Source organism: Bufo gargarizans, chromosome 6 (assembly GCF_014858855.1).
Source record: "Bufo gargarizans isolate SCDJY-AF-19 chromosome 6, ASM1485885v1, whole genome shotgun sequence".
In the NCBI taxonomy this organism is placed as follows: Eukaryota; Metazoa; Chordata; class Amphibia; order Anura; family Bufonidae; genus Bufo; species Bufo gargarizans.
In genome coordinates, this window is record NC_058085.1 from 163,152,073 (window position 1) to 163,165,004 (window position 12,932).

At 39.2% G+C, this 12,932-nt stretch overlaps 1 protein-coding gene across 5 annotated transcripts in view; it reads left to right on the forward strand.

The window, feature by feature from the left end:
* The window catches only part of COL13A1 (collagen type XIII alpha 1 chain), a 286,336-nt gene that overhangs the window by 135,057 nt on the left and 138,347 nt on the right, over positions 1-12,932 (forward strand). For all 5 annotated transcript variants that reach the window (XM_044299207.1, XM_044299209.1, XM_044299208.1 and 2 more), the window contains exons 8-9: positions 5,423-5,473; positions 11,210-11,245. In XM_044299207.1, coding sequence (XP_044155142.1) covers positions 5,423-5,473; positions 11,210-11,245 — 87 coding nt within the window. The remainder of the gene's footprint in view (positions 1-5,422; positions 5,474-11,209; positions 11,246-12,932) is intronic.

The following is a 12,932-nucleotide window of genomic DNA, read 5'->3' on the forward strand; positions in this document are numbered from 1 at the left end:
GAGAAGTGGGTCTGCAGAGAAGTGTATAATGTTCCTGTATACTTACCGTCGGTGTTGATGGCTGCAGCTCTGCTCCTCTCCCTATCTTACCAGCGCTAACCAGAGAGGCACTGGGGAGATAGAGAGGAGCGCAGCTGCCAGCTATCAGTGCCGGCAGCAAATGAATTGCATTATGCAGAATATAACCTTAGTTTGTAGGGAAAAGAGTCTGGGGAAGAGGCAGAGAGAGTAGAAGCAGGCTGAGAAGTCTGGCACTGTAATTTACAATTATCCACCTTCAACATGAGGAAAACTCTGACGAATAATTTCCTTAACCACACTCTGTTAGAGGGTTGCTGAAGGAACAATTTAGATGATTTTTGTATAATAGAATTTAACATAATTCCCTAATAAAGTATATTAGAAAACCACTTTATATCACTGTCTCTACACATAAAAAAATAAATGAAATGACAGTTAAGCCAGATTTATCTTCTGGAATATTTTGCAAATTCTAAAAAAATTGTTGCAATCTTACTCTAGTAAAGGGCTGGTGTAGAAAGTAAATAACATACAAAGAAGGAATTTAAAAAGAGCGGGCAGCACTGCTCGGTCACTCCTCACGCAATGGGACGTCCTCCGATACCCAGTCACACACAGTGTTAGTGGTGCTCAGCCAAAAGACCAGACAACTTGCGTAGAAAGTAAAAGTAGACGGCACTCACCACTGTCAGAAGTTTCTTCTTTATTCCTCCATATAGGCACAAACATACATCGGGCTGGGCCTGACAGTGGTGAGTGCCGTCTACTTTTATTTTCTACAATAAAGAGTTTAGAAATTGAATAATATCGCTAAACAGAAGACCATATTCTTCAAACGTGAGACATCTGAAAAACTTTGCCGCACATTATGGCAATGCAGACTCCTGCAAATTGACTTTACAAATTCCCCTTATGATAAATCTCTCCCATGGAGCTGGTTTATGGTGTGCACTTTGGTCTGCAAATTAGCTGTTGGAAAGCAAAGGGCTTATATACAGTTTTTTCACAGGTCCATCATTCTCTGGCTATAGCTCAGATATTCAATTTTATATGTAGATTAAACCTAGATCTGAAGAAAAGAAATGATCCTCATAATAAGAAATGAAAATAAAATTTACTGTAAGATAAAAAAAATATTCTAAAACCAAATAATCCTGTGCCTTGGGTGTGTTTAAGATCCACATATGATCAACTAGAGTCACAAGAAAATGACATGAGTTGTTATTGCTTACACATAAATCAAAAGCCGTATGGTTTGTCTTAGACAATAAATCTGTGAAACCACATCCTGATGATGTCTTCCCTCTTATGTATATGGAATGCTTAGCTTTATATACAGTCAGTTCTGTTCAGGTTTCTAAGTGCCAGAATGAAAATGTATGAGAGATTACAGATGTGACCCTTGTCATTGACTGCCATTGAGTAAGCATTAACTTACATCCCATGGAAATACTGTCAGATGTTCGGATTGACTGTGATAGTTTGCATTGTGCACATGTTGCCACGGGGTCTATGAAAGAATCTGTATTGTCTGCTAGTTTAGCAATGTCACCCAATCATGCAGACATTTCCGTGAGTTGCTCTACAAATCTTTTGGGTCTTTTTCCATTGGTGTGCAGATAAATGTTCTAACATATGATAGGTCTTGGTGTAATCTCATTGTTAGCTTGATCATAAATTCAGGAGAACAATGTTAAAGGGAACCTGTCACATTGAACATGACATGTAATCTGCAGGCAACATGTTACAGAACAGGGGAGCAGGGTGGATTGATAGATAGTTTTTAAAGAAAACTGGTAACTTATTTTTTTAAATCCCAGGTCTTTCCATGGTTGAGTCCAATAGGTGGTCCTACTCATTGGTAGCCCTCTCTGTATGCATGGTCATAGGACTGCCCACTGGAATCCTAAGCTAAGAAAGCTCCTTGATTTTTCTATGCTTAAAAGTCCAGTTGACAGTCCTATTCAGTGACTGACAGTCATCTCTGTATGCATGGTCATAGGTAAGCCAACTGGACTCCTAAGCAACAGAAGCTCCTCACTCTTGCTATGCTTGAGAGTCCAGTGGAGAATCCTATTATAATACTGACAGTCATCTTTGTATCCGTGGTCATAGGATTACCGATTAGGCTCCTATACATAGAAAGAGCACAGATTTTAATCAATAAGTTACAAGTTGAACTAAATGTTTTCCCGCAAAATTCTAAACCAATCTATTAGGATACTCCTGCTCTTTACTATGGTAGATTCAACAGCATTGGTTTTATTTCAAAGAAGATTATCGGGGGCAGACTGACCATAGATCATACAGGGAAACTTCCTGGTGAGCTGTTGCCCAGAGGGCCATTTGAGCCTTCCATACAGTTGATGGCAGGGTACATGACAATCTGACCCTCTCAGCATTAATTAAAGCCAGGAGCATCGGGTACTTATACACTTGGCTGTCAGATGCAGGTGCCCTCCTGAATTCAACTATATTGCCATTCTTAGATGGAGATACAGATGAATACTGCGGCAGGGTGCACTGAGGTATTTGGTTCTGCTGGGGCAGTATTTTTTGCTGCAATATAGTATTTATTTTGTCTTTTCCCACATGTGTTGCCTACCTTCTGTCAATTTGGACCTGCCTACAACATGAGACCACTTTCAGTTTTTTTTTTCCAGTGCCACCTTACATTCCCATTCCACCCCTGAACATTATTCTGAAATTTAAGCTGCTCCAAATGCTGAGTATTTTGAGCCCATATAACCATAAATGGCACAATATACAGTGTTTGCTGTCTGTGGCAGGTCTATTTTATAGCTAACGGAAAATATAGAGAAATAAAAGAGTCTTCAGCCTGCTGCTGGACCTGCAGGGCAACAGTAATGATTTCAACATTACTATAAGATTGTTCACACTTGGATGGAGCACATCCATAATATATTATATGGCAGAAAATTTCTAATTATGTGAAGTTCTAATATATTAGTTTAGGTTAATTGAATGTTGCAACAAACAACAAATTGAAATTGAGGAGCTATTAATGCATCAGCTAAATACTCATTTACCAAAGGTATCCAGGATACCAATTATTCCCAGCAGTTGTAATATCTTCCCTGAGCAATTTTAAAACAAATGAAAAATTCTATAGTTAAGAGTAGGGTCGAGCGAACCCGAACTACAAAGTTTGGGTTCGTACCGAACTTTGTGAGTTCAGGTACCTGGACCCGAACCCAGACTTTTTCACTGAAGTTCGGGTGCGGGTTCGGTTTTCGGGTGATTTTATTATTTTCTATTATAACATGGTTATAACAGAAAATAATAGCATTCTTAAGACAGAATGCTAAATAAAATGGCCATTGAGGGGTTAAAAATAATGAAAAAAAATACTCACCTCATCCACTTGATCGCGCAGCCGGTATCATCTTCTTTCTGCAGGACCTGCAAAAGGACCAGCTATGATGTCACCACACTCACCACGTGGTGTGCGTGGTGACATCATGGCAGGTCCTGCAGAAAGAAGAGGATACCGGCTGCGTGATCAAGTGGATGAGGTAAGTTTTTTTTTATAATTTTTAACCCCTTAATGGCCATTTTATTTAGCATTCTGTCTTAAGAATGCAATTTTTCCGTTATAACCATGTTATAATGGAAAATAATAAAGTGAAGTTCGGGTCCTCATTGACTTTTATGGGGTCAAGTTCGGGTCCCAAACCCAAACTTTGACCTAAAGTTCGGCCGAACCCGGTGAACCTGAACTTCCACGGGTTCGCTCATCCCTAGCTATGAGAGCTAAAAAAAATAATAGTAAGTATAATATGGTTGTACCTGCGCTGTCAGTGAGTCACTTTCCTATCTCTGTAAGCAAATGGTATACAGAGCCGCTGCTAAGTACCTAAAAGGATATCGGCTGCCTCGATCCAATTAAACATGCATGAATGTATAAAATTAATTGCTGTACCAGCGCTGGGATAAAGGAATAATAGCTGTGATTTCTAATATCCTGATGAAAATTTCTCCAAATTAGAATAACATTCCACATATGATACTATGAGTATCATTATGGTCTTACTAAATCACATATCTATGGAAGATACGGAATTGAGATTGATGTCTGACAAAGCAGTGTACAGATATGTGCTTACTTACCTTTCAGAAAAATCACAGGAAGATAGCAGTGGAAAAACATCTGTATGTACAGTAACATAGATGCAACTCATGCCACTCCTATTGGGTTCCAAGAGTAGGGGACTCCAGCTCTTGTCTTCTCCAATAGGTGGAGGGAACTTAAACTGGACTGTCTCTTCATAAGGTAACATTAGCAAACAGCAAGGAAAGAACCAGACCAGGCTTCTACCAAATTTGTCACATATGATGGTATGAATTAACCCATCTTCTGATCTGCAAGATCCACATTCAGCAAATTCCTTTCTTTACTTGTAAAGGCCTCTTTACACTGCTCAATTGAGCAGATGATTATCGGGAAGGAAGTGTTTCTTCCCGACAATCACTTGCTCATCAGGAAGGAGCAACATGCAGCAATCTCCTCCATGGTATGAGCAGGAGCGATCGCTAACGAATCACTTGCCCCCATACAGAATCATTGTTTGCCAGCAGCAGAGTGCTGTTTAGACTGCAGGATCTGCTTCCGGCAAACTATGATTGAGATGACCGTACCAATGTTCCTGTGAAGGCTTATTTGGGATTATCTGCCCTATGCTCAGGGACTTTAATTCCATTAATTTAACTAGTGTTGAGCGAACTTGTGTTTTAAGTTCTGCGTCCAAAGTTCGGGTTCGGGTTATCGAAGAATCCTGTTATGGATTCCGCTACCACGGACCATATGGAATTCATAACGGGATTCTTCGATACCCCAAACCCGAACTTTGGACGCAGAACTTAAAACACAAGTTCACTCAACACTATCCATAACATTTTGTGTTTGTATGTGCTCTCTAATTGTATGTCATAACAGGTGTGTGCTCTGCATATTTACGGTTACAGTATGGTTTCTACATTGTAGCAGCTAATTGCAGTTTTTTGTATGACACAGATAACATATAGCTAGTCCCCTCCCAGGGTAGGAAAGATCTACAGGGACTGATATAGGGTATCTCTGTTCTGCAATATGAAATCCTCATTATCCTTGGTTTCTTAAAGGGTTTTCACTAAAGAAAAATTATGTTAAAGAGTGATATAAAATTTATAGGATAACAGTTATAGAATTTTCTATGAATTGAATGATGCTCATTATCCTATTTTCCTTTCATTCCTTTGCTAACCGTCGAACTATTCCCCGGGCATTTTGCTCCCTGCACCTACTTAGACTGATGTATTGTCTGTCCTCTTTATCTCATGTGGTTGTCTGCTCCTCTGTGTTGTCTCATCCTTATTCTTTCTGTCTGCTGTCTCTCTGCAGGGAGCTCCGGGAGAATCGGGAATGTCTGTTATAGGACCCCGTGGCCCTCCTGTAAGTTTCTAGGTTCTGCAAGGCAATGCTGTACCAAGTGACATTAGGCGTTTCAACTTTTCGTATTTAAAGCTGTTTATTGTTCACTTTCTGATTTTCAGGTTGTTCTACAGGGCATGTTTAAAACTTTTAAACACAAGTTTATGTGTCTTATGGTGAATATAAAACATCAGCCACTCGATTGGAACCATTCAGCCTCTAAGTCATAATGGAATCACATGTAGGAGTCTCATCTGGTTTTGCAATAGTATTACGCAAAATGATAGACAGTCTAATCCCATCCTTCCCAATTTTTCCATTCAAGATGCTTAATTATGCACGGCCTGAGGGGGTAGTGCATGACAAAGAATAGCAAAGAGAGAAAACATACAATGCCTATTTAGATTCTAGGTACAAATCAGTGAATCATTTTTTCCTTTACCATTGGAACCTGAGGGTAATGAGTTTACCTGGATATAAGTTAACTAGCAGAACTGTACTGGGTACGCAGGAATTTCATTTTAATACAACAATACTGATGGAGATCTTCTATGGATGCATTGCTAATAAGAATTTCAGTATGACAAGCTCTTACAGAATCACATCATGATTTCTGACAATATTATATCTGAATAGGTTTATAGTAGAACATATCTAATTTTGCAAACTGCAACTTGAAGGAGAAATATAAAAAGCATAACTTTTTACCCTAACTCTATAGAGGACTATTAGGGGCTTAAATGCATTTAGGTGCTCTGAAACATTGACCCCCTCGACAACATTTGTCCTTGATTTGTTTTTTTTCTGTCTTGTGCATCCAAATCATCAACTACACATCAACTGTAACTATTAAAGATAGCGAATATGTAGAAATATGCTGTAGACTGCAATTAGGATCCATGTGATACTCCTCAGAAAAGGTTGGACTGGCAGGAGACTTTTGTCACGAAAAACACTGGTAGACATGCAATATACACAATATTTTTTTCTGCTTTTCTTATTAGGAGCAGTTGTAATTTTAGACTTTTAACTTCAATTATGCATAGTAAGGGGGCTTATATATAATGCTTTAAGTAGTGATCCTTTAAAAATATCTAACTTTAAAATCATAAAATATGTTTTTGATAATTGGATCAGGATGCGCTTTTTGGAGATGTGACAGTAAATGCAACTGCCTCAAGGGCAAGACACAAGACCATTAAGAATTAGCTAGCAGACCTGTGTGAATAATGTGTGTATTGTGAACAGTAGGCAGCAAATCCCAGAGGAAGTCCTCCGCACTTACAGGCCTGTTACTGAAGCTTCCGTGCAGTTAAATCAAGGGACAATAAGTTGTTCCGTGCTTTATTAAGACATGTACTTCTACCTAAGTAGGAAAATAAGGATAGTTTACAGCTCTTGGCTGGCTTCCTCCTTTGCTGTTGGTCTTATAAACTTGATCATTTTGTATATTTTGTCATTGGTTCTTTATTTATTATGTGATTTATATCATTTTCTGTAGAATAAAAATTAAATTGGTGCTAAGGCAAGATTTATTTGTTGGTTTTGGCCACTGGCCACCTAGGACCAGCAGCTATTCATTTCATTCCGATATTAGTATGTACTTGGGGTTGTAAATTTGGTAAGAATACATTAGACAATATAGTAAATATTTCACTTTTAAATATGTCTTCATGTAAATGGGTGAATATCGTGTTTTGGGATTTATTTGTTAAGAAAGTGTTTGCAGGACTTTCTGGAGATAGTGTTTCCACTGTTCACAAATATACTGAATCCAAAGATGAAAAAATGCTTTATTAGCAAGCTGAAGGCTATGATCTCTCTGTAAATGGAAGCCATCATTATCACAACATGGGCCTTAAGAAGAACGAAGACAAATATAGTTCAATTTGGGTCCAGATTTTTCTTTTTACATTCATTAACAGCCAAGTCTTTAATCCTTCATGTAAGAGTCCTAAAAGTAAGCATAATCACAACTGCTTTGCTGAGTGCCCCATGACTTGGCAAATACACATCTCAATCATGTGAGTGGTAGAAGCACATGGCAGACACTAATTGTTTTTTTTTTTTTTTTATGTTCCAAAAGGTGTTAACAGATTTAGAAAACCCATTTTCAAATGTACTATAAGGGAATTGTTTAGTTAATTGAAGGAGATCTCTCATCTATTAACCTAGTGGAAAATAGTTACAAAGGGTACCTGGAAAATCCAACATCTCTTTTATCCCATTGTGTAATGCTTCATTTCCCCTTTGGTGGCGCAGCACAGATATTGAATGTCTTCTGCAGATTACACATTGGAGGTTGACTGCCATTCCAAGTAGCAGGATATTTTGTGATTAGCTTTTTCTTGAGGGACCCTCAAAAAAGAAACAGATTGTCTAAAATCACAATTTGTAATATAACCTTTGGTAAAATTCAGCCCCAAGACTCTGGCTACAAATGAGGGATGGTTTGTTTTTATACCCCTATCCATAGATGTGTCTAAAGGGTACAAGTATTTAATGGGTGAGTAGGATAGCATTCCTCCTTCCTGTTCCTGTGAGGCTGGTCAGCCACGATGGCATGTCACACACAGGATCACGTCATTACTGTCTATTGTTGAATAGAGTTCATACTCTACAATATAGAGAGTAGTGGAGCAATCCTTTGTATGATATGCATGATATGTATGATAAACGCTCACCAATGTGGAATATATGTGGGCACTAGCGCGCAGTGTGTAGTGAGGACCTATCTTATTACCCCTCCTAGGCAGCTCTGTAAGTGGAGGCAACCTATCTTAGGCTGCTTTCACACTGGCGTTTTGGTTTCCGTTCAGGGCTCTCACAAGTGGTCCAAAATGGAGCAGTTTTGCCCTAATGCATTCTGAATGGAAAAGGATCCGCTCAGAATGCATCAGTTTGCATAAGTTCAGTCTCCGTTCCGCTTTGGAGGCGGACACCAAAACGCTGCTTGCAGCGGTTGCATTATCTGAACGGATCAATCTGTGCAGATTCATGACGGATCTGCACCGAACGCGAGAAAGTAGCCTTAATCACATTCTAAGATGAGTTGGTTGCGGGTGTTTTTCATAATTTCCTGAGAACTCCTTTAAGTTGTCAACATACTGTAGATGAGTATGTCAGTCTCCAACTGAAGCCACAATAGCCCCTAAAAGACAACTTGGTCTTAAAATAAAGATGTTGTTTGTTACCTAGATAGAAACATTCCCCTCCTCCTGTGATATGATCTCCCACCATTTGTCTGGAATCCATGTTTTAAGAGCAGCTAATGCATGACAAATGGTCCTAATGAGGATTACTAACAGAAATGGGTAAACATCGGCCTTCCAAATGAGTGCATATATTCATTTATGTGAGCAATTAGCCCTGTCTTCTTCATGGGTGACATTGCTAGTGTTTACTGCAGGTCATGAAGTAATGAGAACAATAATAAATATATTAAACAAGTAATTGGGGCAATCACATTCCTGCTAAATATTAGATAGAAATGTTTACTTGAAAATGGAATATCCACAAGAAATGATTCAAATGTAAACTATTGCAGTTGCTGTATATCACTGCATTTAATATATAGTAAATTAAATCATTTTACAACTATCTTAACATAGCTGCGTTCATGTACATTTTCAAAGTATAGACATACACCGATCAATAATAACAATTAAACCACTCAACAAATATTGTGTAGGTCCCTCTTGTGTCACCCAAACAGCGCTCTTTAGAAAAGGATGGACTCCACAAGACCTCTGAAGGTATCCTGTGGTGTATGGCACTAAGACGTTAGCAGGAGATCCATTAAGGAGTATGGGGTCATTTATAAAACAGAAATTAGTCTCAATTAGGTGTATTTCTGGTGCAAATTGTGAAGAAAGGGTTCTTTGTGCCGCAAAAAGGGGGGGGGGGGTGGGTGGCGTGGGTGAACGGGCAGGCAGGTGTAGAAAAAGGTCTGAATGTAAGACAGCTAGGAAGCTTTCTCACATTTTGAAGTGATGGATGATCCTCTGAAGTTCTTTAGAGGCCCGCACCTCTTCATAACTCCAACGGATACACCACCGGGTTTAGGGGTTTTAGAGGCATTTTAGACGCCGGTCTTAATAAATGTGCCCCTATAAGTTTTCAAGTTGGGACTCCACAGATTAGACTTGTTTGCCCAGCACATCGTACAGATCATCTATTGGATTGAGATCTGGGTAATTCAGAGGCCAAGTCAACATCTTAGAGCATTTTCATGTTCCTCAAACCCTTAAATTTTGGCAATGTGGCAGAGAGTATTATTCTTCTGAAATAGACCACTGATGTTAGGGAATACTGCTACCTTGAAGGAATGTGCTTGGTCTCAATGTTTAGGTAGGGCATATATGTAAAAGTACACACATGAATGCCAGGACCCAGGAATTCACAACAGAGAATTACCCAGACCATCAGGCCACCTCTTCTAGTTTGTCTTTTTCCCTTAGTGCATCTTCATGCCATGTTTTTCCCAGGTAAGTGATGAAGGTGCAGATAGCCATCTACACTATATAAAAAAAACACATTATGCATCAGACTGCGCCACCTTCATCTATTGCTTCATGGTCTGGATATGATATGCACATGCCTATTATAGGAGCTTTTGTCGGTAGACAGGGTCAGCATGGCCATTGTGACCAGTCTGTAGCTACACATTCTTCCCCACATGCATCAAGATCCGTGATGCACTGTGTGTTCTGAAACTTTTATATCAAATCCAGCATTAACTTTTTCAGTTTATGCTACAAACCTGGATGGCTAGCTCCTGCTTCCCACGCATATTAAAGAGCCTTGAGCTGCCATGAAAGAGCGTATTAAAGAGCCTTGAACTGCTGGGTTCAATGTTTTTGCTCCCCTGGGTCACTTTTGGTAGATACTAAGTTAACCACTACATCATGTACCCCACAAGACCTGCCGCTTTGGAGATATTTTGACCCAATCAACTAGTCATTGCAATTCAGCCCTTGTTAAATTCGATCAGATCCGTGCCCAGTTTTCCAACGTCCAACACATCAACTTCAAGAACTGATTATGAACTTGCTGTCTAATATATCCTACCACTTGAAAGGTGCCACTGTCATAAAATAATTAATCTTATTCACTTTATCTGTCACTGGTTTTGATAATATGACCGATCGGTGTATATAACTGAGAGGAATGCTGAGATTTCAGCTCTGAAACTCACATAATTGCGAATGTTGCTCTGAACCATAATGCAAGCTGTAGCTTGGGAATAGAACAAATTAGGCTACTTTCACACTAGCGGCACAGACCTCCGGCAGGGTGTTCCGTCGGGTGAACAGCCTGTCGGATCAGTCCTGCCGCTAGTGACCGTGTGCCCCCGGACTGCTGCTCCGTCCCCATTGACTATAATAGGGGTGAGGGTGGAGTTACGGCGAGGCACGGCAGCGCATGGCGAGAGGCTGCCGAAATAAAACTATGACATGTCCGACATTTATTCCGGCAGCCTCTCTTATAGTCAATGGGGACGGTGCGTCAGTCCGGGGGCACACGGTCATTAGCGGCAGGACAGATCCGACAGTCTGTTCACTCGACGGAACAGCCTGCTGGAGGTCCGTGCCGCTAGTATGAAAGTAGCCTAAGGCAATGTATTTAGTAGTTATTTTTGTATAGATTAATTCTGCTTGAAAAGTTTTAATGTTGTGGGCCTGTGCTAACTAAAATCACATTTGTTAATGTTTTAATGTTATTTTCCAAAGCCTAAGATCTCATTTCTCTTTACAGGGCCAGCCTGGAACTCGAGGGTTTCCTGGATTCCCAGTAAGTCATGGAAGTCTCAATCAATACAGTTAATCAAAGTGGACATACATTTACATTTTGGTTAATATTATATTTGTTTTTTTAATACCAGGTATTTTTTTTTCTTTACCAAGGAGATATGGTACAAAAGGAGTACAAAAATCTACAACTTGATTTGCCCATGGCAACATATCCAATGCTTGTTAATGATTTCTAACCTTGAATGTTACTATGAACAACACTATAGTTAATACATGTATTTTTATATTTAAATAATAATGCCATAATACAATAGATACAAGCATTATATTTAGACTAAGCCCTAATTCTGATATAATAAAACCTGAGACTCTTAGCCAATATATTTTGAACAAAACACATCTGTTCCCCCCTACCAAGCGCCAAGGTGATCTCAGTCAGGCGGGTCCTACGCTAAACCTACCTATACTGTTGGGCATCTATGTTCAGAAGCGCAGACTATGCACATATAGTGTGCTGCTCCTAGTCACCTCTATGTGCATCCAGCAACCAATGGGAGGAGGAGCAAACATACCCATATGTACCACCTAATCAAGGAGGCTTGTTTGATAGGAAGGGCAAAAGTGCACAATGCTACTCGCAGGATAAAATAGGAGCGTATTCACACTTGAAGGTGCCACTCCCTCAAACTTATACTACAAACTAAACAAAAATCACAGAAAAGAGATGAACAAAGATAAAAACATCCTGCACTATATGATAAATAAATATGTGGATGTCCATGGCTACAATTATGAAAAAAAATCACAGAAAACAAATAATAATGCACTAATATTAATGCATTATTATTTGTTTTCTGTGACCCCCCCCCCCCCATAAATGTAGCCATGGACATCCACATATTTATTTATCATATTCTGCAGCATGTTTTTATCTTTGTTCATGTATTTTTATATAATTTTCATAATACTATTGTGTTTTATTGCATTGATTGCATGATTGCAGTGGGAAAAAAACTTTTATGTGTTTCTTGTGTTTTTTGGTTTATCCATTTTGTTGAGCATGATGAAAGCTTCATTCATTAGTTAAGTTATGCAATTCATTTTAATGAAGCTATTTTGTTTTTTCTTTACATCAAAATTACATATTTATTCATGTACTTATTTCTCAAAAATGTAAATTTTTTGCCCCAAAAGTACACTGCTAGAAAAGAATGCTACTGGATGCCCATACAGGTGGATCCTGCCGCCATTGACTTCCATTCCAAAAAGAAAGACTATATGGTCTGGATACTGTTTTTTGACAGGAGATAACTTGGCAGGCTTCACGTTTCTGTCCTGACAAAAACAATATCCAGGTGTAGATTAAATTCAGACTGCAGTGTCTGTTTGCAGTGTCATATGCACCTGCGGCTTACAGACATAGCTGTCTTTTCAGCCTCCGTCAGGCTGGTAAACATTGGTTCACCTTTTCTCAGTTGTTTGAAATCTTGGCATACTGTATATTTGTTGAGTCTTATTTTTAAACCCGAGAGCCTGTGGGCAACATATGCTACCATGTGGCTATATCTCAGAGGTTTACATCAGCATGCATACATCTGGCATACTGTACACTGTCAAATGCAGTGTGAATAGTCCAGTATACTTTTTTCCCCATTGGAAGTTAATGACAAAAGGATCTGTATAGGCATCTGGTTGCCTTCTGTCGCATGCTTTTTTATTGTTTTTTG